This window comes from Balaenoptera borealis (genome assembly GCF_965194805.1).
Source record: "Balaenoptera borealis genome assembly, chromosome: 9".
In the NCBI taxonomy this organism is placed as follows: Eukaryota; Metazoa; Chordata; class Mammalia; order Artiodactyla; family Balaenopteridae; genus Balaenoptera; species Balaenoptera borealis.
The window spans coordinates 44,253,019-44,280,610 of NC_138873.1; the positions used below are offsets into that span (position 1 = coordinate 44,253,019).

General features: G+C 35.4%; 1 protein-coding gene across 1 annotated transcript; it reads right to left on the minus strand.

The window, feature by feature from the left end:
* Positions 1 to 64: 64 nt before the first annotated feature.
* Positions 65 to 18,316, minus strand: LOC309635260 (amine sulfotransferase-like). The gene is made up of 7 exons (XM_082406271.1): positions 18,013 to 18,316; positions 16,018 to 16,169; positions 13,971 to 14,179; positions 11,046 to 11,172; positions 10,008 to 10,102; positions 2,052 to 2,238; positions 65 to 629 (listed from the first exon to the last, which is right to left on the minus strand). The coding sequence occupies exons 2-7, from the start codon at positions 16,157 to 16,159 to the stop codon at positions 508 to 510; spliced, it is 882 nt and encodes a 293-aa protein (XP_082262397.1). The 5' UTR covers positions 16,160 to 16,169; positions 18,013 to 18,316; the 3' UTR covers positions 65 to 507.
* Between the last annotated feature and the right edge of the window lie 9,276 nt (positions 18,317 to 27,592).

Genomic DNA, 27,592 nt, shown 5'->3' on the forward strand with positions numbered 1-27,592 from the left:
TCCACCTTTGAAACTTCGATCTTCAGTGCAAATTTTGTGATCTCATAAATTATTAACAGATGCATGTGTTTACATGTGTTTTCTTTATTTCAACACTCATACTGATTTTAAACCAAAGAATTAATGTTTAATTAGAAGAAAGAAAGGACTTTTAATGTTGATTAATTCTAAATGTAATTATAGATAAAGAAAAAATACAGTCAACAGAAATCTCAATCATTTGAGAAATCTCAATCTCAAATCAAAAGACATGTAGAATTCATTTTGCATGCTATTTTTCCTTTTGTCATATTGGCTACCAATGCCGAATATTACTCAAATCATTTTAATTTAAAATGTTCAAAATGTCCATCAAACTCATGGCAACTAATGTAAGTACAGCTTACTCATTTTGGTTATTAATGAAGTCGTATAATTAACATTTATGTGAGCAGCGCAAATTAGTATGTATATTTAAAATATGCTTTCTGGCTAGTAGATTTTTTATGTGATTGTTATACACTGATTCTACTCCTCATTTATATCCCAGATGAACTTCAAGGGAAAATCTTTCATCTTCATTTGGAATATTCTGTCAAATCTTTCATTTTGCTCCACGGTCAAGTGATGTTTCCAGTCTCCGATGGTACCTAGTGAGATAAGCACATGGACAGCACTTGGTGAGGAGATAGCACTATCAGGACAAAAGTTTCCTGCAACCCACTCTAATCTATTCTCCAAGGCAAGCTAAAGGTCTATCTGTTAGTTCCCCATGGGGCTTGATACCTTACTTTTTTCTTATACAGGGTTGAGCTAAGAAAAAATCTTAGGATGCAGTAACAGAAAATAGAGTTATCGTCCACTTCCTTATGTATTAGACTTCCACCAGCCACGGCATTAAATTATAGCCTTTCCTTAGAAGGAAAAATAAAGCTAAAATACATGAAGAGATTAGAATATTTAAAAATATTTCAGTAAGTGCCAGGCACCACACTTGGCAAACTACATCTATCATGAATATAATTCTTAACCAACACTTCAAGATAAGTACTACTTCATTAAAAAAATTGGACCCAAGTGTTTTCAAGTAATGAAATCAAAGTCACAGAGGTTGGCCAGAGCTGCCATTGCTGCAGTTTTATATGACAAAAGTTTGAAACCATCATTATTAAGACAATTTTACAATGAAGATTAATAATTTGGCATTTTTAAGGTATCAGATTTTCTTATGTAAAGGTTATTGTTGGAATGTGGAATAGTAAGCAAGCTTTTATGGGCATGAAAAATGCTTTATATGTAATCTAATTGAGCAATGAGAAGTGAAAGCTGATAATACATGGGACAAAAGAAGAAATATCAATATCTACATCAATTTCAATAAGATCTTTAGATAATTAAGATCAATCAATGCCCATCACATAATGCTAACTTATGAATATTTTAGGGAATAAAATAGGAATAAATTAGAGAAGTACCCATTAAGTTTTAGAATGATGTACATTAAAAGATTAAATTAAAAAATTTTTGAGATTAACGAGTATCAGAAGTAAAATACTTTCTTTCTTAACAACTCCTGGCATGTTATAGGAACACAATAAAAACGTATAACACGTTGTTGAATAATTGAATAGCAGATTAGGTTAATGAGGTATCAGTCTACTTTTGACAATGAAGGAAATCTAACACATGAGGAAATTACAATAGTTCAAACCCCATCTCTCAAAACAAAATACATGTTAACTTTACTTCTAGGATGTTCTAGGAAAAATAAAACAAAGACTTGCAGCTATTCTGGTCACATCTATCCTTTGCCTCCAGATAAGACTTGGTAACACATTTTCAAGAGTAGGGTCACTTGTACTAGAAGGAAAGAACCTAATATTTATAAGTCAGAGTGGTTCTGTTTCCAGGGATACTTTTAGAGGCTATTTTCAGTTAGAATCTTTGGTCCTCTCTAGGGCCCAGATGGCAGTGCTCGGAAAGAAATGTTGGAAGCACTCCTTAATTAATCTAGGGGCCAAGGAGTCAAGAAAACGTTCAACATTTTGCTCCTCTTAACCACTGAGCATCACCTTTGCGCAGGAAATCTCCTTCATTTGTTCTTGTCCAGTTTTCAGATTTTAGAATATAATCGTAATTTGCTTGTGGATCAAACTTCATGTTCTGAAATGTAGCCTGGTTCACAACAGCATCCAAGTCCTCTTCACTCAGTTCTTTTTCAAGAAAACTGCTGATTTTAAGCACAGAACTTCTGAGATCCTGAAAAAATTGTGTGTATAAGAGTCTATTAAGCCTATAAGGAATACATGAGTTACAGACCAACATCTTTATCACATATTGGAAAACTGAAAGTGCTTGGGGTTATTCTAAGTCTAAAGTTTGACAAGAATATATCACTATCTTATTTGTTCTTTGAAAATGAGTGCTCTGGTTGTCAGCTCTGTTAGAGCATCCTACTGTTTGATTTTATAAGGAGAACTCAGCTCAGTTCATTCAAATAACCAACACTATTAGGATAGCTAATAAGTTTAGGAAACTGTGCTAGATGCTGGAGAAGGTTAAGAGAATAATAACATGCTATCTGGGTTCATTAAGAATCCACAGTATCATGAGGAGTAGAGTCAAGCAAGTAATTAAATACCATGGGCACAAGAAAGAAAAGCCCAGGTCTGGATGGCTTCTTTGGTGACTTCTACAAAACATTTAAAGAATTAACACCAATACTCATCAAACTCTTCCAAAAAATTGAAAAAAAGGGAATACTTTCAAACTCATTAAATAAGGAGCATTATCCTGATACCAAAGCCAGAAAAACACTATGGGAAAAGAAAATTAAAGACCAATATCACAAAAAATAAAAATGCAAAAATCCTCAACAAATTACTAGCAAAATAAACCAACAACACATTAAGAGAATTATATACCATGATCAAGTGGGATTTACTCCTGTGATGCAAGCAAGGTTAAACATATGATAATCAATAACGTAATGCCACATTTACAGAAAAAAGATGAAGAAATGGCATGATTATCTCAACTGATGAAGAAAAAGCATTTGACAATATCCTTCACCTTTTCGTGACAAAACACTGAATGAAGGAAGAATAGAAGGAAACTACCTCCACCTAAAAGGTCATATATGAATTACCTACTACTAATATTGTACTCAATGGTGACAGACTGGAAGATACTTTGCAAAGATCAAGAACAAGGCACTTTTTTTCAACATAGTACTGGAAGTCCAAGCCAGAGCAATTAGGTAAGAAAAAGAAATAACCGGCATCCAAACTGGAAAAGAAGTAAAATTATTTCTCTTCACAGACAATATGATTTTATACATAGAAGACCCTAAGATTCTGCAAAACAAACTGTTAGGACTAATATACAAATTTTAAAATGCTGCACAGTATAAAACCAACAGGCAAAAGTCAGTCGCTTTTCTATATAATAACAAAGAAAAATCCAAATGGAAATTTTTTTTAAATTCCATTTACAAGTTCAGCAAAAAGAAAAAAATACTTAGGAATAAATTTAACAAAGAGGTGAAAGATTTGTGTACTCAGAACTGCAAGTCACTGAAAAAAAAATTAAGGAAGACACAAATAACTGGACCAACATCCAATGTTGATGAATTGGAAGACTTAATAATGTCAAGATATCAATACTACCCAAAGTGATTCACAGATTCAATGCAGTCCTTATCAATATCCCAGTGACATTTTGCACATAGAAAATTTCTTCTAAAATTTATGTGGAATCTCAAGGGACCCTGAAAGTCTAAAGCAATCGTGAAAACAGAGAGGAAAGTTGGAGGCATCAGACTCCTGAGTTCAAAACTTACCACAAAACCACATTTATGAAAACAGTGTGGTGCTGACATAAAGTCAGACAGATAGGTCAATGGAACAGAATGTACAGCCCAGAAAGAAACCCCTACATATAAGATCAAATGAATTTTGAGAAGGGTACCAAGATCATTCAATGGAGAAAGGACAGCTTTTTCAATAAATAGTTTTGAGAAAACTGAATGTCTACATGCAAAAGGATAACTATGGTATGCTATTTATACCATTTACAAAAATTAACTCAGAATGAATTAGGCTTAAATATATTTCTCCAAGGATAATATATAAAAAATATATAAGCACATAAAAAGATACTCAACATTATTAATCACTAAGGAAACATAAAACAAAAACCACAATGAGATACTTCACAAGGACTAGAATGGTTATTATTTAAATAAATAAATAAATAAAATAACAAGTGTTGATGAAGATGTGGAGTAATTAGAAATAACTCATGTACTACTAGTAGGAATAAAATGGTGCAGTCAGTATGGAAAATAGTATGAATAGTATGGGGGTTCCTCAAAAAAATAAGTATATAATTACGATATCATCCAACAATTCCACTTGTGGGTATAAACCCACAAGAATTCAAAAGAGGGGGTCAGATAGTTGTCACACACGTTTGTGGCAGCATTATTCACAATTGCCAAAAGGTAGAAGCAATCCATGTGTCCATCAATGGATGAATGAATAACAAAATGTGGCATAGAGATACCACAATGGAATATTATTCACCCTTCAAAAGAAAGGAAAATCTGACATATTCTACAACCTGGATGAATCTTGATGACATTATGCTAACTAAAATAGGCAAGTCAAAAAAATTAAATACTAGTCTACTCACATGAGATACTGAGTTGTCATATTTGTAGTGACAGAAAATAAAATGGGGCTAAGAGATGGGAGAAGGGGGACTGATTGTCTTGGAATACAGTAGCAGTTTTTCAAGATGAAAAAACTCTGGAGATGGATGATGGTGATGGTTGCAAAACGATGTGAAGACACTTAATACCACAGAACTGTACACTTAAAATGGTTAAAGGGCTAAATTTTATGTTATAGATATTTTGGCACAATAAAAATAAATACACTGGTGGGAAAAACTGGAAACAGAAACACCTTGTGCAATGGTAGCATATAGGAAAGTGAGATAAATTTATCTTGGAGAGATTTGAGCAATTTTCAGGAAGAAAAAACATTTCTTCCAATTGAAGATAGAAGGACAAGAAATGTCCCTAGAAAAGCGGGAAAATTCCTTTCTGAGTTTGAGAGTAAGTCCCAAACTAAAGAAACTTGAAAAGCCTTTTATATTCAACAAGTATTGAACTTCAATATGCTTGGTACTTGATAGATTCACAAAAATGTAACTAAAAAGGTAGGTTGGAAACAGGATAAATGGCCTTGTAAGCTTGATGTGTACTTTAGTATTTATATTTTGGGTAAATGGTATTTCCTTTTAGTTAGTGGAAGAGGTTGAGTGGGATGGGGTAATTAAAATAACAGAATCTTAGTTATCGAATTATTTCTACAAATAATTTCTATATAAAATAACTAGCATACAATCAAGATACATGAAAAGCTAATACAATGTAAACCCAATCAAAAAATGGGCAGAAGACCTAAATAGACATTTCTCCAAAGAAGGCATACAGGTGGCCAACAGGTACATGAAAAAATGCTCAACATCACTAATTATTAGAGAAATGTAAATCAAAACTACAATGAGGTATCACCTTCCACCAGTCAGAATGGCCATCCTCAAAAAGTCTACAAATAATAAATGCTGGAGAGAGTGCGGAGGAAAGGGAACCCTCCTACACTGTTGGTGGGAATGTAAATTGGTGCAGCCACTATGGAAAACGCTATGGCAGTTCCTTAAAAACTAAAAATAGAGTTACCATATAATCCAGCAATCCCACACCTGGACATATATCCAGAAAAGACAAAAACTCCAGTTTGAAAAGATGCATGCACCCCAATGTTCATTACAGCACTAATTACAATAGCCAAGACATGGAAGCAACATGAGTGTCCATCAACAGATGAACAGAAAAAGAAGATACAGAATATATATACAGTGGAATATAACTTGGACCTAAAAAAGAATGAAATATTGCCATTTGGAGCAACATGGATGGACCTAGAGTTTATCATACTAAATGAAGTAAGCTACACAGAGAATGACAAATATTATATGATATCACTTATATGTGGAATCTAAAAAATAATACAAATGAACTTATTTACAAAACAGAAACAGACTCACAGACATAGAAAACAAACTTATAGTTACCAAAGGGGAAAGGGTGAGAGAAGGATAAATATATAAACATATATATATGTAAAACTGAATCACTTTGCTATGTACATGAAACAAACACAAGGTTATAAATCAACTATACCTCAATTTAAAAAGATACTACAGTATAGCCAGAAACAAGCAGAAATGAAGATAACAGAAATTTAATGAAGTTATTACAGATACTTCAATTATCTGAAAGAATATTTAACTTACTACGCTTATGATATTCAAGGTATAAAAGACAAAAATTAAAATTTGACAGAAACATGGATACTAATAAAAAATAACATAGCCAATTTAAAAAAGATCCCAATTGATGAATATAAATGAAGACCTTGGTGAATAATTTTAATAGTAGACTAGACTCAGATGAATAGAGAGACAGCAAACTGGGAGCTAGGGACAAAAAAACACTTAACAAATGGTACATAATGTTCAGACTATACTACAAAGCTACAGTAATCAAGACAATATGGTGCTGGCCCAAAAACAGAAACATAGATCAATGGAACAGGATAGAAAGCCCAGAGATAAACCTATACACATATGGTCACCTTATCTTTGATAAAGGAGGCAAGAGTATACAATGGAGAAAAGACAGCCTCTTCAATAAGTGGTGCTGGGAAAACTGGACAGCTACATGTAAAAGAATGAAATTAGAACACTGCCTAACACCATACACAAAAATAAACTCAAAATGGATTAAAGACCTAAATGTAAGGCCAGACACTATCAAACTCTTAGAGGAAAACATAGGCAGAACACTCTATGACATCAATCACAGCAAGATCCTTTTTGACCCACCCCCTAGAGAAATGGAAATAAAAACAAAAATAAACAAATGGGACCTAATGAAACTTGAAAGCTTTTGCACAGCAAAGGAAACCATAAACAAGATGAAAAGACAACCCTCAGAATGGCAGAACATATTTGCAAATGAAGCAACTGACAAAGGATTAATCTCCAAAATTTACAAGCAGCTCATGCAGCTCAATATCAAAAAAACAAACAACCCAATCCAAAAATGTGCAGAAGACCTAAATAGACATTCCTCCAAAGAAGATATACAGATTGCCAACAAACACATGAAAGGATGCTCAACATCACTAATCATTAGAGAAATTCAAATCAAAACTACAATGAGGTATCATCTCACACCAGTCAGAATGGCCATCATCAAAAAATCTACAAACAATAAATGCTGGAGAGGGTGGGGAGAAAAGGGAACACTCTTGCTCTGCTGGTGGGAATGTAAATTGATACAGCCACTATGGAGAGCAGTATGGAGGCTCCTTAAAAAACTAAAAATAGAACTACATATGACCCAGCAATCCCACTACTGGGCATATACTCTGATAGAACCATAATTCAAAAAGAGTCATGTACCACAATGTTCATTGCAGCTGTATTTACAATAGCCAGGTCATGTAAGCAGCCTAAGTGTCCATCGACAGATGAATGGATAAAGATGATGTGGCATATATATACAATGGAATATTACTCAGCCATAAAAAGAAACGAAATTGAGTTATTTGTAGTGAGGTGGATGGACCTAGAGTCTGTCATACAGAGTGAAGTAAGTCAGAAAGAGAAAAACAAATACCGTATGCTAACACATATATATGGAATAAAAAAAATGGTTATGAAGAAACTAGGGGCAGGACAGTAATAAAGATGCAGACTAGAGAATGGACTTGAGGACACAGGGAGGGGGAAGGTAAGCTGGGACTAAGTGAGAGAGTGACATGGACATATATACACTACCAAATGTAAAACAGATAGCTAGTGGGAAGCAGCCGCATAGCACAGGGAGATCAGCTCGGTGCTTTGTGACCACCTAGAAGGGTGGGATAGGGAGGGTGGGAGGGAGGCGCAAGAAGGAGGAGATATGGGGATATATGTATATGTATAGCTGATTCACTTTCTTATAAAGCAGAAACTAACACACCATTGTAAAGCAATTACACTCCAATAGAGCTATTTCTATCTCCATTTCAACTACATATTGCTGGATCCTTGAGGCCAGGAGGCAGAGATTGTTTCTTCACAGTCACTGTGGTGCTAGGGATAGCACCTCCATCCCCATGAAAAATGTACAAAATCCTCTGAGATAACCTACATGGGCTTTGGGAGCTTCTGATGTAATGCCATTGGAGAACCAGGTATAAACAATGTTAGGTAAAATTATCAAGAAATTTCCAGGGCTTCCCTGGTGGCGAAGTGGTTGAGAGTCTGCCTGCTAATGCAGGGGACACGGGTCCAAGGCCTGGTCTGGGAGGATCCCACATGCCGCGGAGCAACTCGGCCCGTGAGCCACAACTACTGAGCCTGCGCGTCTGGAGCCTGTGCTCCGCAACAAGAGACGCCGCGATAGTAAGAGGCCCGCGCACCGCGATGAAGAGTGGCCCCCGCTTGCCACAACTAGAGAAAGCCCTCGCACAGAAACGAAGACCCAACACAGCCAAAAATATAAATTAATTAATTAATTAATTAATTATTTTTTAAAAAAGAAATTTCCAAGGGAGGTAGTAGACAAGGAAAGGCCTGAAAATCTATATCAACATTGATGGGACTTAATTGCTTGAGAAAATTGGGATCTTTTCTTAGAAAGAGCTTTAAAGCAGAAAAACTTGAGTTGACTAAAGTCTATCTTCCCCAACAGGGGAAATTGAAAGAAGATTCTCTCCCCATTATATACTTTAAAATTGTTTTATTTGAAAGACTGGTGAAAAACCTACATTAAAATACATAAAAAATGAGCTACTTGGTGAAAGGTAAGTTAAAAGAGGTACTTGGTGATAGTATATTGATGACGGAACAGAGAAATATACAAGAGGGTTTCATAGTTTACTCTGTGGTTTCTATGTCCAAATTTTCAATAAATTCTATTGTTTACTAATACTTTTGTTATGAGCACGTTCTTGTGGAGGAACTCAAATATAAAAATAGGGAAGGTATAAGATTTGCATTTTGAGATGATAATTCTGGTTGAAAAATGAAGAATAAACAGAGATGTGCTGAGATTGAAGGTAGGCAAACCGGTTAGGAAGGCTGCTATAAATGATGACCTGAACTAAGGAAGGGGCAATAGAGATTGAGATAAATTTGCATCTTCCACAAAGGAATCAGAAACAGAATTCACATGACTTGTTAATTGATTGATGAAATGAAGAAGCAAGAGTCAAGGAGGTGATAAGTATGAGGCTGGTTTCTGATTTGGGTCACTTGAGATACAGTGCATTTCATGGGAGGAGAAGCAGCTTCTTAAGTTCTATTTTAAACATGATTTGTTTGAAGTCAAATATTAGATATACAAGTGGGTATATAGAAGACAGGTGTAATATATATGTGCCTGGGCTGATCTGTATATATGGGATTCCATAATTTATTCCCAAACCCACTCCAATCTGGTTTAATGTACTTCATTCTATACGTCATGTAACTAGATTTAATGGACATTTTAAACTTTTGTTTTTACTTCATTTCTCAGCCCTTAAAGATTAAAAAGTTCATAAAAATCATTCTTGACGCACCCAAGTGGCTTCTGTCACCACACACTCTTCTTTTCTTGCTACGTTTCTGATTGTATCTTTTCTGTTACCTGGGTAGGCTTTCTCTCTGTACCCAAACTATTTGTCTTAATGTCTCTCAATTACAGACTCTAGTTCTTTTTTCTCTCTCTCTCCTCTTTCTCCCTTTCTTTCTTCCTCCTCTTTTTCTACCTTTCTCCCTTCCCACTCTCAATTTTATGCACAATCATAGTTTCAGTTATAGTCTATACAGTGATACAAAGATAACTAGGAGAATGCAGTTCATTAACCAAGATAAGAAAGGCTCTCAAAGGAATAATTTTAAAAACAAAACACTCCTCCTACCTTCTTCATCTCCTCATACATCATGAACAAAATATTGAAGTCATGTCTGTGTTCATACCAGCCTCTGATGTGATCAAACCAAAGGCTTCCCATCACTGTGGAAAATTAATACATAAGAAGGTAAAGATGTTGCACTTATTGAACAGCAAACTACAGTTTTTCTTTTCTGTTCTGGATCATCAAGACAAATCAAGCACCCACCACGGGACTAGATCTATGCTACCTTTTTAAAATGGTGTTTGGGCAAACAAGTACATGGTTTTCACAGAAACCTGCCTTTGCAAGGTACTCTGTGTATGTGAGGAATAGGGAATTCAGAAAAAACAATCTCAAAGAATTCATTTTGAAGATTTCTTTAAGGTAAGCCCCTTCCTTTTCCTACTTCCTCCACCTGAAAACATAAGTCTTTATTTACCCTCTTGTTGCCTATTTTAAGATCTGTGCAGAGCAAGTTTAGCTATTTATTTATATTGGGTTGGCCAAAAAGTTCATTCGGGTTTCTCCATAAGATGAGAAAAACCCGAAAGAACTTTTTGGCCAACCCAATATTTAGCTAACCTGAATATAATTTTTGAAATGAGTGAGAGCCCTAATTGTACATTCCACAAGCCTCTTGCATCAATTAATCCTCCTCAGTGCTGGAATGAACATTTCACAGCTGCGATATAAGGCGTACCCAAGGGCCATGACAGAGCACAAAAACTTCACCCAACCTAAACATTAGCTATATTGAAACACCTGGATCTCACTTTGGATCTAGCCAGTTTGAATTGCTAGGCCATTTGTAGATCTCTTTTCATTTGGTCAAAATATATCTTTGCAACCTTGACAGTCCCCAGAGTGGTCCTGCTGAGGATAGAAAAGCCTTTGGGTGACAGATTAAGTTGACAGACAATAGTGACCGCTTATGTGCAATTCCCCCTTCTATGATTACCCTTCTCCATCTCTCCAAACTTTGTTCCACAGGTTTGAGAATTGTTGACCAAACAGCAACATTGCCTCATAAACATGTTTCCTGAGAAATGAATTAATAGTTACCTTTTCCATCTAGAAACCTTTTCATGAAATGTTCTATGTTATCTGAAGGTTCAAATGTAACTAACCAATTTGAAAAATGAAAATATGAAGTCAAAACATCCTTGGGGTTTCTATAGATGTAAATAATCTGCAGGGGGAAGAGTGAAACAATTTTAACAATTCTTGGTTATCTTAACAGATTTTTTAACATCTACATAGTATTACATCATATGAATGCATAATAATTTATTTTATCTAGGAAAATCATAATGCTGTTTTAGGGAAAGACAACTAATTTCAATAAACACATAAGAAAAAGGAAAAATGTTGTGGAATTATGAAGGTAACAGGGTCAGATATACTTATAATGGACTTTAATTAAATCTTCAAAAAATTCTGTTGATTTACATTTATAACTACTTGATAACTTAGCAAAAATACCAAAAGCTTCTAAACTTATTTTACAAGACTAGAATAAAAGCAATACTAAAATAAAGATAGAGCAATCGCAAAAAATTAAAGTATATTTTTAAATAATTACAGATAAAAATTTCTGAGTAAAAGAAAACAAAACTCTTCTTGCAGTATGTTAAAACAAGTACTAAACTATAAACAAGTAGGATTTATTCCAGAAATAGAACATTAGTAAATTATTAATGAATTTCATTTCACTATAAATTGAAGGGAGGTTTGGGGAGGAGGGGAGACGTGGTACCTTCAGATTTGTCAAAAAAAGGCATTTTATGTGAGTAGACCTTTTCTGAACAGCAAAAAGAAAAAAAAAAAGTATAACTCCAAGTAAGCTAAGAACAGGAAAAAATTATTTCTCAGCATCATGTGCCTCAAAAATCAATTGCAAAACAAAGCAAAACAAAAAAACAAAACTAAGAAAAGATATTAAAAATGCTATAAAGACAAGAGAACAACATTCATCATCACCTCCATTATTCTGTTTTTTTCTGCAGATTTTAACTAAGGAAATAGAAATGCAAATATTGGAAAGTAAAGGAATATAAAATGTATTATTATTTTAAGAAGAAATATATTCCAGGGCTTCCCTGGTGGCGCAGAGGTTGAGAATCTGCCTGCCGATGCAGGGGACACGGGTTCGAGCCCTGGTCTGGGAAGATCCCACATGCCGCGGAGCAACTGAGCCCGTGAGCCACAATTACTGAGCCTGCGCGTCTGGAGCCTGTGCTCCGCAACAAGAGAGGCCGCGACAGTGAGAGGCCCGCGCACCGCGATGAAGAGTGGCTCCCGCTTGCCACAACTAGAGAAAGCCCTCGCACAGAAACGAAGACCCAACACAGCCATAAATAAATAAAAAATAAATAAATAAATAAATAACAAAAGAAAAAACAGCACAAGGAAATCTTTAAAAAAATATATATATATATTCCAGAGAATATAGGGAAAATTAATAAAACTAATAAGAGAAATTAAGGAAGCCAAATATAATAGTGTACCAAAATCAGTGCCATTTACTTTATAACTAAACAGAAAAAATAATTGTGAAAAAATTACCTGTTCATAATATCCATAAAATAGGAATAAAAAACTTCAACTTCAGAAAAAAAAAATGTGTAAAAAACATGCAGAGAAAAACATAGCACATGAGGTGGGTTTGAAAGTAGACCTGATAAATAGAGCATCAGAATAATGCAGGATGAAATGTTGGAGTACTGCAATGCTAATGATTGTCCTAGAATTAATCTATATAATTGATCAATTCTAATCAATATCTAAATATTATTGAGGGAATAAACGTATTAAAAATAAAGTTGATGGCAATTTGCCTTATCAGTTATAATATGAAGAACTGTCACATATTAAACAGATCGTACCAATTTTGGTATGAAGAATGCAGGATCAGAGGGAGGAACTATGGAAATGTAGTATATCAAAGTGCAGACTTCAAATTAGTAGGAAAGACTAAATACTTAACAACTCATAGATGGTCAACTGGCCAACCCCCTAGCAAATATCATGCAATAGTCGTATTTCAAATCACATGTATTACCAGATATAATTTACAGTGAAATGTAAAAAAATAAATACATAAAGTTAATTAGAAAAAATCTGGAGTGTATTTGCATATATTTTTTTCTTTTGGTGGGGAAATGTTTTCTTGGCAAGACACAAGATCCAGAAGCTATGAAAGAAAGATTGATAGGTTGATTATATAATATTAGAATCATTCAACAATTTGTAAAGGTAAATTGTTAATTGGGAAAATATTTCCCCCATATAAAGGCTTCTGCAAAACAGTAAATAAAAGACAAGCTAGAGAAAAATGGGCAAAGAATATAATAGATATTTCAAGATCTCGAAATATATAAAAAGATGCTCAAACTTATTAAAAACAAAAAGGTTGCAGTGACTTAAGAATGAGATTGCTTTTACCTAGCACACAATCTCTGGTGTGTGAGGAAAAAATCATTCTTGCTATTTGAGAAGTGTGAATTGATACATTATAGAAGGCAAATAGATAATAAGTACCAACACAAAACTTCTGGACACTTTAACCTGAAAATTCTACCTTTAGGAAAGCATTTCATCAGAACAAAAAAGTGCAAAGATCTATGAGAATGTTTATTGCTATATGATATGTTCATTGGCTGCCACCTACCTGTCCATCAATACACATTCAATATTGTGTAGTCATACAGCAAAATCCTACTAAACCATTAAAAGATAGAACTATACATGCTGACATAAAATCATTTTTACTATATGTTACATAATTATACTGCAAACAATGATGTATGGTGACCCAATTTATATATATACTTATAATTTTGTATATATTTTTATTATGTAAAACAAGATTATAAAGACTATAGTAATCACATTTGAAAAGATGTGGATGAATGGGGCTGGAAAACAATATCTGAATAAAGTAATTTTGTCTGTGAAAAATGTCTATAAGCTATTTCTGTGACTTACTTTAGCTTTTTGCTTCTTGAGACCTTTCGGTGCTAAATAATATGGGATGTGGGAAGTGAAGAGACGAGGGGATGGTCTGTTGACATGGTCCACTTTGTGTGAACTGTGTTCCAGGAAGGGGACTCTATCACATGTGTTCACCATTTCACTTCTGTTACGATGGCCTTCAAAATAAATCAAGCTTAATATCTGCTGAGTCCAGATTGTACCTGTGAAAACAAATAATCTTGTTTTCAACTCTGAGTTAATTTTTAATTATAAATGTCAACAGTAAGGCTGTCCTTCTCAAAATTATTTGGAACTTTTATTTCTCTTAATCACTCTAAGGATGCCAATAATTTGCCCAATTTTTTGTTTGTCTGCATTTACATTAAAATTAATGAAGATAAAATCAAGGACTCAGTTCCTTTTTCACGCTGAAGAGCTGTGATGCTTCTGACTCCATGATAGCAGTGATTCAGATTAATCTTTCAGGTCCTCTCTTTCCTGTACTTCAAGTAAAGTCTGTTTCCACAATTTTCTCTGACTACCTTTGTTTCTCTTTCCTTAGTCTCCTTTCTTAGAGTGTTATCTTTTAGAAGACAAGTTAAGAACTCAAGTCCTCTTTTACTTTTTTTGTTTACTTATTGTGTAGCATAAGTCTTCCCACACAATATTGAATAACAGTAGTGATAGCAGGTATTCTTGTCTTGGTCCTGATTTTAAATGTAGTATTTATTTGTATCACTGTTGCACATGATATTGTGGAAATTTTGGTAAACTCTCTTTATCAAGTTCCCTTTTCTCCTTAGTTTGCTAATGGTTTTCATTATGAATGACTGCTGAATTTTTTGAATGCTTTATTGAGATGATAATTCAGGCTTTCTCTTATACTTCAGTAATGTGGGTGAACTACATTAATAATTTTTTAAACCAATCTTGACTCTTGAAATAAACCCACTTTTGTCATAGTGTATTTATGTTTTAACATTGCTAAATGTGTTTTGCTTATACTGGGTTTAGGATTTTTGCATTTTTGTCCATGAATATACCATCAATGTTCTAAAAGGATGTGAGATGCCAAAAGTCTCACAATGTCACTATGCAACCGATGTACCTACGTGATCGATTTGATGCAATTTATAGTGAATCCTGGGGAGACTCACTAATCTCCTCTCCAAGATGAGCGAGAATCCAGCAAGCTGCACTGGGGACTGGTGTGTTGTGTCCCAAACACTAGACTAGGATTAATGGGAAAAAAAGACTCTTTTATGGACTGCAGTGCTTGACCTAAAACTAAGCAAACTGAGATACCACTAACATCTAATGCAGGAAAAAAAGAGCTCAATCAGATGTGCTCATAAGTTCTGAGAGTGGAAGAATTCAGGGGTAAAGCAATGTGTTACTAATTTGGGGAAAGTAAACAAGGTCATGAGTTTCAAAGTAGATTAAAAGGAAGGGACTGGAGCATTTTCATGAAAATCAGGAATACTTTTTTTATTGCCTTAGACTCCAGTATATCTTTGAACCACATTAAATACTCCATACAACATTGCTTCAATGGCACCAGTCATCCTATCATCCTATGTTCTGAAAAGTGAAATATAAAAAATAAGGCTGGGTTTTTGTCTTTTTTTTTTTTGGAATGTAAGATTAAGAGCAATTCATTTTAGTTTAAAATTATTGCTTTATTCTAGGTAAATAAAAAGCAATTAGAGTAATTGAAAAGAATACTAGGAATTAGTTCTGACTGAGATATGATGGTAACAAAAATCTTCCTAGGTTTTTAAATATATTTTCTTCCATTCTCAGACCAAGCCAACAGGTCAGTATTTACCAAGTATCTCCTCTTGGTTCAATATTTGGTCTCTTCATATATTCTAACAGAAATGACAATATATGCATTTCAAATGCATAGAGATTTGATATTTATTTAGCTTTTTGTGATCCTAAACAGTTCTGTAAATGTAGATGGGTTACCATCAATGTCTGGAAAAGGGCACATTTGTACACATGAATTACCAAACCATGGTGAAGACTAAAACAGGTGGCCACTCCTCAAACTTACCAGATTTTGGATATGTAATTATAAACACATCATCATCTCTAATTTCAAAATCATCTAAATGTTCTATAAGGTCAACATCAAGTAAAGAACGTTGAAAATAACAGCCTTTAAAGTTCAGTAAATACGGGTCTGTGTTGTCCATAATTATTCACCTACAAGTAAAAACAGATACAATTATTTCAAAGTTCTGAGTATTTCATAATAACGACTAACACTTCCTGAGTGTTCAGTATGTGCAAAATGTCCCATGTGTATCAACTCATTTAGCATACAAACCACCTTCTCTACATTAAATCATTTACTCTTCACAGCAACCCAAAGTTGCTAAAGGTATTGTTATTACAACTACTTCAAGGATTAAGAAACTAAGATACTAAGAGGTTAAACATCTCTTCCTAAAACCCCATGAATGAGTTATAATCATGATTCCAAACATACAGATAAGAAAATTAAGGCACAAGAGGTTCGGCAAACTGTTCAAGGTGGCCCAGCTGCAGGAGTGATGCCAGACAATTTAGCCAGAGTCCATGCTTTTAATCACTTTATCATATTTTCTTAATACTTTATATTTTTATTCTTACATTTTTTCATTGTTCCAGAAATAGAAAATTCTTTAATTAATACAATTTTAATTTCTGTTTGGTTCTTTTTCTGGAGTATAAATAATCTGCTGTCTGTGAAAGAAGCTTCTGAGGCTTTGAGATCTGATACACTGTTTGAAATGAATTGTGGGAAATGTTTTGCATGAGAAATACTAATTGCATTTACTTTGGAAATATTCCCTTATATAGTTGCAAGATGTTTTATGGTGATCGTCATATTTTCCAAAAGGAGTTTTTTTATCCGAATTCTGAAATAAATCTAAAAATGAAAGCCCAAAATCAGAAGCAAACTGTCTAAGATACACCTGTTCAAAAATTGGACCAGGGACTTCCCTGGTGGCTCAGTGGTTAAGAATCCGCCTGCCAATGCTGGGGACACGGGTTCAATCCCTGGTCGGGGAAGATCCACATGTCACAGAGCAGCTAAGCCTGGGCGCCACAACTACGGAGCCCACGTGCCACAACTACTGAAGTCCACGCACCTAGAGCCCATGCTCCACAATAAGAGAAGCCACCACAATGAGGAGCCCACGCACCACAACGAAGAGTAGCCCCCGCTAGCCACAACTAGAGAAAGCCTCTGCGCAATAACGAAGACCCAACGCAGCCAAAATAAATAAATAAATAAATAAAAATTTTTAAAAAAAGTTTAAAATTGGACCAGGCAAGCATTTCTTTATTAGCCATGCCTGAGAAATGTTGAATGTGAAATAGGTGAGGGATCCCAGAAGTTCTAATAACGTTAGATTTAGAACAAGCATATATTTTCATTATGCACTTTTTAAAATTTCTGTGAACAGCAAGAAAATGAATTTGTTAAAAAGCTGCACATATGGTTTTGTCTAAATTGCATGTCAAGAAACAATTAATCCCTTTACAAACAATCAAACTTGAAGTGAAAGCCAAGGATGACAGTGTGAGTCACTGTCACATACCTCCTGATGCCCCACAAAGCCACTCCAAACATGCCCTAAAAAACACCAATTTCATAAACTCAGAATGCTGAGAAGAGAGGAAAGAGTGCCAGGCAGCCCACAGAAACATTCTGAACATCACTCTTTTTTGCTATTTGTAAGCTTAATCTCTCTTGCACTGTCTCAGGAGAGAGAAAATTAGAGAGCTTTTTGTCACAGAAACAAGAGAAAAAGAGTGTAGATTCATATAGGATCTCAGTATTGGCAAATCATATATTGTTTGTATCTCCTTGATGAATATAGAAGAAAGTGCTTGGATAAAGAGATAGGACATCTAATGTCTCCCTCTTATTCATTCACTGAAGTCTGAAAGAATAGAGGGAAAAACAGAAAATTGAGGAGAAAAAAATAAATACATTTGTATGCTGAAGAGAGGGTGAGACTTGAAAAGGCTCTGAATCTACCCTTTTTCTACTCACTGTTACAGATAAACTGAGGAAGCAAAATCCACTTCTGATATAACTTTAAGGATGATAGTGATCCACTTGTGGTTGAGAAAGAAATATTCCCTGCAGAGTTTGTCTTGGCCAATGAGTAGTGTTCTAGGGTGTAAACAGCTAGCTCAATTTGGATAAATAAATTGGGTAAGATTTAGTTGACATTAAGATTATCTGGTTACTCCAGAAAAAGCAAAGGAGTCAAATACTAGAGAGCTTCAGGTACACAGTAGTCCTGTTTACTTAATTTTGGCATCTGTACAAAACACAAATCAATCTGTGTGATACACCACATCAACAGATTGAAGGATAAAAACCATATGATCATCCAATAGATGCAGAAGAAGTTTCTGACAAAATTCAAAAACACCCATTTATGATTTAAAAAACTCTCCAGAAACTAGTTTACCTAGTTCTCCACATTGGGGGGAAATCAGATATCATGAACAGGCTCGGAGGTATGCTAATGGGGAAATGCTGTGTGGGCTATACATTTTATCACTTGTACTTAATTGTCACACAAGCATTGTACATGTGCTTTTAGCAATACACTTAAAACAAGCAGTGATACATGTCATGAATAGTTATACTCTGTGACAACTTCACTAGAGGATTTTCTTTTCATCCTGAACATTGGGGTCAAAAGTATGGTTAGAAGTAAAACAATAAATTTCCATTTTGACAGGAAGACAAACACTTGGTAACAGTGCAATTGAATTAGTTGGATGGTTCTTACAGGTCTGGTCCAGATTTTTATGTCAGCTGTCTTCCACTGCTATTGTCTTTTTCTCATCCTGGTGTGGGTGTCATTTGGGGTCAGCAGTCTTTTCTATAGACAGTCCAATGCAGAGGTCAATTCCCTTCAGTTCTGTTGTACATGTGCTAGTTAAGAGTACCTGATAAGAGTCCTTTTATTTAGTTTGGAGACAGTCCTTTAAATGATGTCTTTTCCAGTATGCATATTCTCTTAGATGTAGGTCACAGGGCATCTGATCTTCAACCAAAGATAGATTACTGTGATCTGCTTTAGAAACAAGCTTAGAATATTCTTTTACTAATTCAATTAAACCTTATAATAATGTAACATAGCAACAAGGAGACATCTTGGACATAGATAATAAATGCAAAGCCTCAGTAAATACAAAACTTCAATATCCACAAACGTATACTATTGAAACATAATTTTTCTCTCTGGATTATCCTCATTTGTACTAAATCCAGCTAAATTAAGGCTGATTTGTTCAAAAGAAGTCTGGTTTCAATAAACATGGCCTGATTATTCATATAAAAGTAATTGCTCATATAGGCTCTTTTAAATTGGCTGCACTGGAACTTTTCATTAGGAATCTCAGACTGAACTTTTAGAAGGCCTTTCAAGGCCAGGAAAGCCATGGCAATGGCTTGCCTTCGGATTCTGCCTGTGATATATATATATATTGGGCAAATTTGTCTCTTTTCCGGGTCACCAGAATATCTAGATTTCTGCACCTGCCAAGAGACAGTTTTTTCCATTCACCTGATAAGGTTGCTCAGAACCCAAGAGTCTCCAATTTCTGGAGGAACCAAACAGCAAGAAAAGAAAAATATTTTAATTTTAACCACAAGTGTAAATTACCAAATTGTTGTAAATCATGAGTAGCTTGAGGAAAAGGGCTTTTTTATATCTGAAAAACAAAGATTAGAAGCCAGTAGTATGTCAGACAAGTCATAAAAATTAGTCATATTTAGCAGTTCATTTAATCCCATATAATTAATCTTTGTTCTGTTTGAGCCCAGTTTTTCCATTAGTTTCATTGACCTTGGCTGATGATTGAGGATGAGAGTGACAGTGATAATTTCAAGAAGTTCATGAAGTTTTTGTTAAGGCTTGTATGATTTGTCCAGTGAAGTGGATGTCTTGATCACTGGAGACTGTAGAAAATACACTCCAAGTGGGAAACACATTTTCTAACCTTTTCCTTTTCATTGTGAGGGCATCAGCCCTGCAGCCAGGGAAAACTTTAACCCACCGAATAGAAAATGAGGTTTGTCAGGGAGCCAGGAAAAGTCAAGTGGCCGTCTTGGACTTCCCATAGCCCTGATTTTTAAAAATATACAGCTATTGTTCATTCCTTTTAAATTTCCTGATTTAGGAGTAGACCGTTTCCATGCTATAAGGTCATCAGAATGGCAGAAGTCTGACAATGAGGAGCTCAGTCTTAATGATGTACAAAATTCTTTTCTCAAAGTGCCTTTTTCACAACCCTTTTGTGACTTTCTGGATTCATATTAATTTGTCCCTTATTTTTTCCATCCAGAAACAGCCAACTGTAGGACAAAATTATTGTCATCATTATTTTCCTCAACAAAAATATTTCCAGTCTTTATATCTTCTCTCGCTGGCAATGTATCTCCTACTTGCATTACACATTGAAATGTTTCCTATATCATTTTAGTAGTTTTAATTACATATTATAATTTTTAACCCTTAAAAAAAAAACCCTTGTTCTCTAGTGAGAACTAAGAAGCAATTGTGAATTGTTTGTCATATTGGCATTCTCTAATTAGCAAACTTAAGAACATATTCTATAACCTCTAAAAACATACATTTTCCCAAAGCACAATTTCTTTTCTCAAAGTGGCACAAGACATGTGTCTAATAAACACAAACATCTTTAGTTTCCCTCTTGCAAGAAGATAAAATTAGGTAAATTTAGATTTGTTTCATTTGTAGGCACTTACCTTTCTTTAAGCCAATTAAATAAAGCTCATTTTCAAATTAACCTCAGCAATATTATCCAAAGACAAAGACACATACTGAGACATACGTACATCCAAACAAACAGAGATCTCTTTGTTTCATCTTTTTATATTTCATGAATCAGGCATTGCAATTAAACTTACCAGTTTATGAATAACAGTGAGAATAGTCAAATTAACACATTTGATTTTAAAAGGCTTCTTTTTCTTCCCTTTTTTCCTCCCTTGGCTTGAAGTTCTACTAATTAATCCAAGGCTGAAGTCTCAGGCAAAGTGGGCTGTGTTTGTACTTCAAGGACATGATAAGAGTTAACTTCAAGTTTTCTCCTAAGAATATTTTTGTTCTCTCAGGGTCAGTGTTCTGAAAAAAGTATTTTATCAAGCCAGCTTTCTATAACTGCACATGGGAAAAGGGCCAGTTTTGGAATTTCAAAAGAGTTTCATCTCAACAAATTTTCTCCAGAGTCTAAAGAATATTGTGACCACACAATGTTAAATTATTTTTTCCATATTTATAGGTTTATAATTATAGGTTGACCAGTCTGCCAAAATATTCCCTAGAGGGTTGTCAGTTGGAATTGAAGAAGCACTTCCCATGTTGAGTCAAATTAAACACTGCCATACTCCCTCTGAAGACTGTAGGTGAGAATCCTTCCTTGTGGCTTCTAGATTATGGTGTTTGCTGAAAACCTTTGCCGTTCCTTGGCTTACATCACTCCAAACTCAGCCTCTGTCATCACATGGCCATTTCACTCCGTATATTTCTTCTTCTTAGAAGGACACCAGTTTTATTAGATTAAGGACACACACCACTCCAGTGTCTGAATATAATTAATTATACCTACAATGACCCTATTTCCAAAAAAATGTTACATTTTGAAGTAATGGGGGTTAAGACATTAACATGCCCTTTAGGGATAATTCAAGTCATAGCAAGTTTAATAGATTTTTTTTTTTCATATCTATCTCATCCTTTCAAGGATGCTACAAGGTTCTATGTGCTGTGCTTATACTCCATGACCATTTTCCCTTGACCATAAGTTGACTGCTCACAGAAGCTAAATGACCTAACCTATACCATTCAGTTTCTCTCCCTGGAGTTTTCATGTGAATTCAACAACACCCACCTCTCTCTGTTTGTTATTTGAACTAATTTCATTTGGACTTAGTGTCTGACTACAATCATGCTGAAGCACAGCTAGTCTTCAGATACACAAAAAAGAATGTCTTCTTCACATGAAGCACACAGAAATGAGAGACCACAAAACTCCAAGACAAGAGAGAGGGAGAAAAAAATTGAAAAAATATATGAATCCTTAATGGCTTCATACCCTTTGGCTCTAGTTCTTCAGGAAGGTAAGACAATTTCTTCTGACTCCTTGAATCGTATCAATCATAATCATATTATGCATAAACTGGTCAGAAGTAGATTATTCTTATTTGCAACAATGTGCTTGACCAAATGCCAGGGAAATCATTTTTAAAATGAGAGAAAACCTCAGATTCATATTCCCACAGATATGTAAATAGATGTTTTAACTGTGTAAAAAAGTAATCCAATTGTATGGACATGGAAAAAAAATGTTAGTTTAAAAAAACTGGAGTGAAGGTAACATTTAAATTACAGAAAATTGAGTTAATTGAAAGGAGTTGAGAAGCTTCCTAGAAATGAAATTACAGGATAATAGGACGTAACGATTTTTAAGACTATTGATCCTGTATCAATATTGCTATAAAGAAGATTGGAAATGATTTCCATTTCCACAAAAATATATGAGAATGTTTTTTTCATCCTAGTCTTTCTAACATTGAGCATTCTGCATTTTTAAACTTTTGCTAATTATGACTAAATGTTTTGCATTTTCTATTAATGGCAAGCTTTTGGTTGTCTGATCTCAAAAATGTTTGCATGTTCAGGAATTATTTCACAATTTTTATTAATTATGACATAAATACAGAAAAATTCACAAATTGGACATGCCCGTCCCAATGAAAATTTTCAGTAACAACACCTAGGGAACCAGCACTAAGACTCAAGAAAAGAGTATTACCAACACCCTGGGAATTCCCTCATTTACCTGTCCAGATACTACACCATCCCCCAAAGGTAACAACTCTGCTTCTAAGCCATAGAGTAACTTTGCTGTTTTTTAAATCTTACATAACAAATCATTCAACAAGTGCCCGGTTTTTCTCACTGAATATTACGTTTCTGAGGTTCATGTATGTTTTCCATGTAGTCGTAATGCATGCATCCTTATTGTGTTTCCTTATTTGAAATGCCATAATTTACTTGTTTTTTTAACCGTACATGGACATTGAGCTGTTTCCATTTGTTGACTGTTAAGGACAGTGGCACTTGAACTGTTCATGACTGTAAATTCCCTAAATTTTTTCTTTTAAGTTTCTTCCACTGCTTTTACGCCTCACGAGTTTTTCTCTATTTGGGAATTATAAACAGAGTCTCCTATATTTTTCTAGTTACCAAAATAATTGATCTTAAATATTCAAATATGAAATGTGAAAATTAAATTCCACGTGGTGGAATTAGTTTAGTGAGTAATATGCTTTGCGTACAGTTATAGGTACAGCTGAAATGGAGCAGGGCCCTGTGGTCCTTGCCCGTGTCCTCCATCTGCCTTTTGTCTGTGGAAAAACTTTAAGTTTCTTACTTCTCTGATAAGTTTAATCGGAGAAGTGAGCAAATGCAGAAACAAAGGAAAACAGTCAAATGAGACCACATAATAATGTAGTCATTAAGCAAAGTCAAGGCCCCTTAGTTCCCCCTCAAGGGCTGTAGATAATATTCTGAGCCATGGCCTCTGAGCTGTCTTACAGATACTGAAACCCCTGCCAGGTGGAAGAGGTTAACTACATGACGACCAGGCTGTAGCCATGACACAGGCTGCCACAGTCCCGAGAATTGGCCTCAAAGAAATGGAAACAAACCGACCCTGGAACTGAAGATTAACTGTACTTAAAACAATCAAGATGACGCTGGTCAGACCACCGATGACTGATTTCAAGATGACGGTCAGAGCTGACTGTGCTGTTTCTGCATGTAGCCACCTGCTGCCGTCTATAAAAGAAAGCTCTTGCCCCCTCATTGTCAGTGGGGGGGAGCTGGCCTTGCACAGACATTCCCCCCGCCCCGGTTGCAGGCCTCAGAAATAAAGAGAACTTTCCTTTCCACCAACCTGGCCTGTTTATTGGCTTTTGAGCAGTGAGCAGCCGGACCCCACTTTCGGTTACACAACTACTATTTTCAAACAAATAGTTAAATAATTGAACCATTAAATAATTAATCCATTTTTGAACCTTTGATCTCCCTTCAAACTTTGTGATCTGGTAAATTATTAATAGATGCATGTGTTTACATGAGATTTCTCTATTTTGACACTCACAATGATTTTAAAACAAAGACTTAAGGTTTAAATAAAAGAATAAAAGGATTTTTAATGTTTGATTGATCCTAAATTTAATCGCATATAAAGAAAATATACACGCTACAGAAAACTCTCTCCATACATTTACAATTCATGTTGCATGCTTTTTGTCTATCCCTTTATCATATAGGTTACAAATGCAAACTATCTCCCAAATCATTTTAATTTTCAAAATTTCAAAGTGTTCATCAAACTCATGACAACTAATCGAAGCACAGTTTATTCACTTTGTTTTGTAATAAAATTATATAATTAACATTTGTATGAGCAGCACAAATTAATATGTGTATTAAAATATGCTCCCTGGTTAGCAGTTTTTTTTATATGATTCTTTCACATTGATTCTACTCCTTGTTTATATCCTAGATGAACTTCAAGGGAAAATCTTTCATCTTCCTTTGGAAAATGAAAGGCTGTCAAATCTGTCAAATCTTTCATCTTGCTCCACGGTCAAGTGATGTTTCCAGTGTCCAATGGTACCTAGTGGGACAAGCACATGGACAGCACCTGGGTGAGGAGGTAGCACCATCAGGACAAAACTTCCTACAACCCACTTTAATCTCTTCTCCAACCCAAGCCAAATATCCGTTTGTTCTCTGCGGGGTTTGGTACTTCACTTTTTCTTACAGGGCGATGAGCTAAGAAGCAAACATAGGATGCAGTAGCACAGACAATAGTGTTATAGTTCAGTTCCTTATCTGTTAGACTCCACCAACCACTACACACTATCTGGTTTGGAGCATAACTCAAGCTCTTCCTAACACACTTCCCCTCACTCCTGTCCCGTAGCCACTGCACCAGGCAAAGCCACATGGTATTTCTCACTTAGAACAACTCTAAGTAGCTTTGGAGTTCACAGTTTCATCTTTCCTATTGTCACCTTTCATTAAATAAAAACTTGATGCAAGGAAGGCTTCAATCCCTTTTTGCCAAAGAAATCATTACTGCTAAGAAAATAAGAGTTTAATGTGACAGACACTTGACCTTATAATTATTCAGACTGCCTTTTTCCACAGCGATTTCTAAATTTTAAAAAATAAGCCATTTCTAGAAGACAAAGTATGTTAATAGAAGAGAATAATTATGAGATTCCAACTAAAGTGAATAAATTAAGGCAAGTAAACTGAATCTTACGGTTGGTGAACTTTCTAATTCATTTCCAGTCTTATAAGGGTGAAAAGGTGGAAAACTTACTAGCTTAAATTATTTAAGCACAAACTCTGACCTGTTATTGACTGACCACTAAGCTATGCTGCTATGCAGGCCCATATGTAAATATAAAACTACAACTTTTAATTTTTTTTAATGAGTGGAGACATCAAAGTTTGCATCCTGCTGGGGAAACAGATTCCATAGAGTTAATTTTATTCTTGAGTTCATTAAATTGCCTTTCTGAGTTATCTTGTACCTTGTTGAATTTCTTCAAAACATCCATCTGAATTCTTTATCAGTTAGATTGCAACATTCTGTGTCTTTCGATTGCTTTGCTGAAGAATTGTTTTCTTCTTGTGATGCTGTATTACTGGGCAATTTCATAGTGTGTGATAATGTTAAAATGCACCTTTGCCATCTCATTTGAAATGGCAAACACCTTTCTTATTTAGGGAAGGCTTTGTTTACCTTGATTCAACAGTTCAACAGATTGACAATTAGAAATCTTTCTTTTGTTTTCCAGAAGCTGGCTCTTAGCACAAATTTTTGGTTTCTTTTAGTGGAGCTGACTTGCAACTAAAGTTGGGAGTGACCCTAAAAAGTATGGCGTAAAAAGAAGCTGGTGGCAGCGTGGGAGAGATATATGCATAGCACCTGGGGCTTTGGCTGTGTCCAGAGCCCAATAGGGAGTCCCAGGGGACTGTGGGTTGTCCTCTTGCTGAAATCATGGGGTGGACAGCAGGAAATGTGATCCTTTTATTCTCTTTGTCTGCCTTCTTCCCTTTCCTTTTCCTCCTCTGGGTCACAGAGGTCTCTTCACAGATCCAGGTGCTTCTGGAGAGCAACAGGTCTCTCCAGCTGCACCCGGGGAAGCCAGACGGATTTTCACTAAACACTTACCTTTCCACCTCCTTGGCTAGAGAGGCCACCACTGCAGCCTTTGCCTCTATAGCAGCCGTGACACCCTCGGCTTCATAGTCTCCTTCGAGGTCCAACCCACCCACTTTCAGATGCACAAAATGGATGTATCTCAGGGGTCCTGGTGTTCTGTGCAGAGTCACTTTTGTTTGGTTATGGATGTCCAATTAGTTATAAATCAAAGGAGAAGAGAAAGGGAATATCTTATGCCACCAGGATGCTGATGTCATTCTCTATTTCTCTTATGTCAATGGGTGTGATTGAGACTTGGGAAAAAGAAATCTCTTCTCTCTGAATTTTTTCTGAGTGGGCGTTGATTTAAGGTTTAAATGCAGTACAATTGTTTCCTGGGAAAAACAGGGATGCAGGAAATTTTAGGCAGGGAACCTAAGACAGGCCACATTCCAAGGAACAACTACAGGTGCCTATTTTTCTGTATAAAAATCTTACTCATACTAGAAGAGAGAGAGAATCTTATCTGGGAGTCCGAATTTTCTCTGAGATCAATCCAATCTAGAGGAGTTTAAAGCCCATCATGGTCATCCAAAGCTCCATAAGATTCTAGAATCAAAACCCTATCACTCAAGTTCCTGTTCCGGGGTGGTGGCATAACTCCTTTCAGCCCATCTTTCAAATATCTGTAAACTCTCCAGACAAGTGGCTTAAAAACCCACGACTAGATGAAGATACCAAAGAGTAAACGAAGGCAGACATTGTGTGGAGGGGATGCAAAACTTGAATAATTGGTCATGACGGGGATGGTCTCCTATTTTTTGTTTGTTTAGTTTTGGTTTTTGCCCTCTTTGTCCCTGGAGCCAGCCACTGCTGTCCAAAAACACTGGTGGTTAAAAACTCAATAGATTCCTTAACCACTAGATGACACTTGCGAACCCAGCATTTTCAAGATGATTTACTCATTTTGGTTGATAGATGGCGATACAGTCCTGTTCAAGATCAAAAGAGGTATTTAACATCATTTACAGAGTGAACAGGCAGTCTCAGGAATACGCTCTGTGCTTAACGAAAAGGACTCTGTAATGAACAAAGAGTTTCTTCTGAAATGGTAATAATGTATTGTATCAGGTGGTAATACAGAATAATATTGACTTCCCCATTCACAACCATGCTTGGGCATGTGCTTATCTTTGCTTATTTTTTCATCATAAAAATTATGAATAATTAAAGAAACTCATCTCACTTGCTAATGTGCAAGCAGTACTGTCTTTCTGATATAGCTAGAACCTAACATTCTTGAAGCGTAACTGCAGGACCTGCATGATTTTCATACCTACAGGGATTTTCAATAG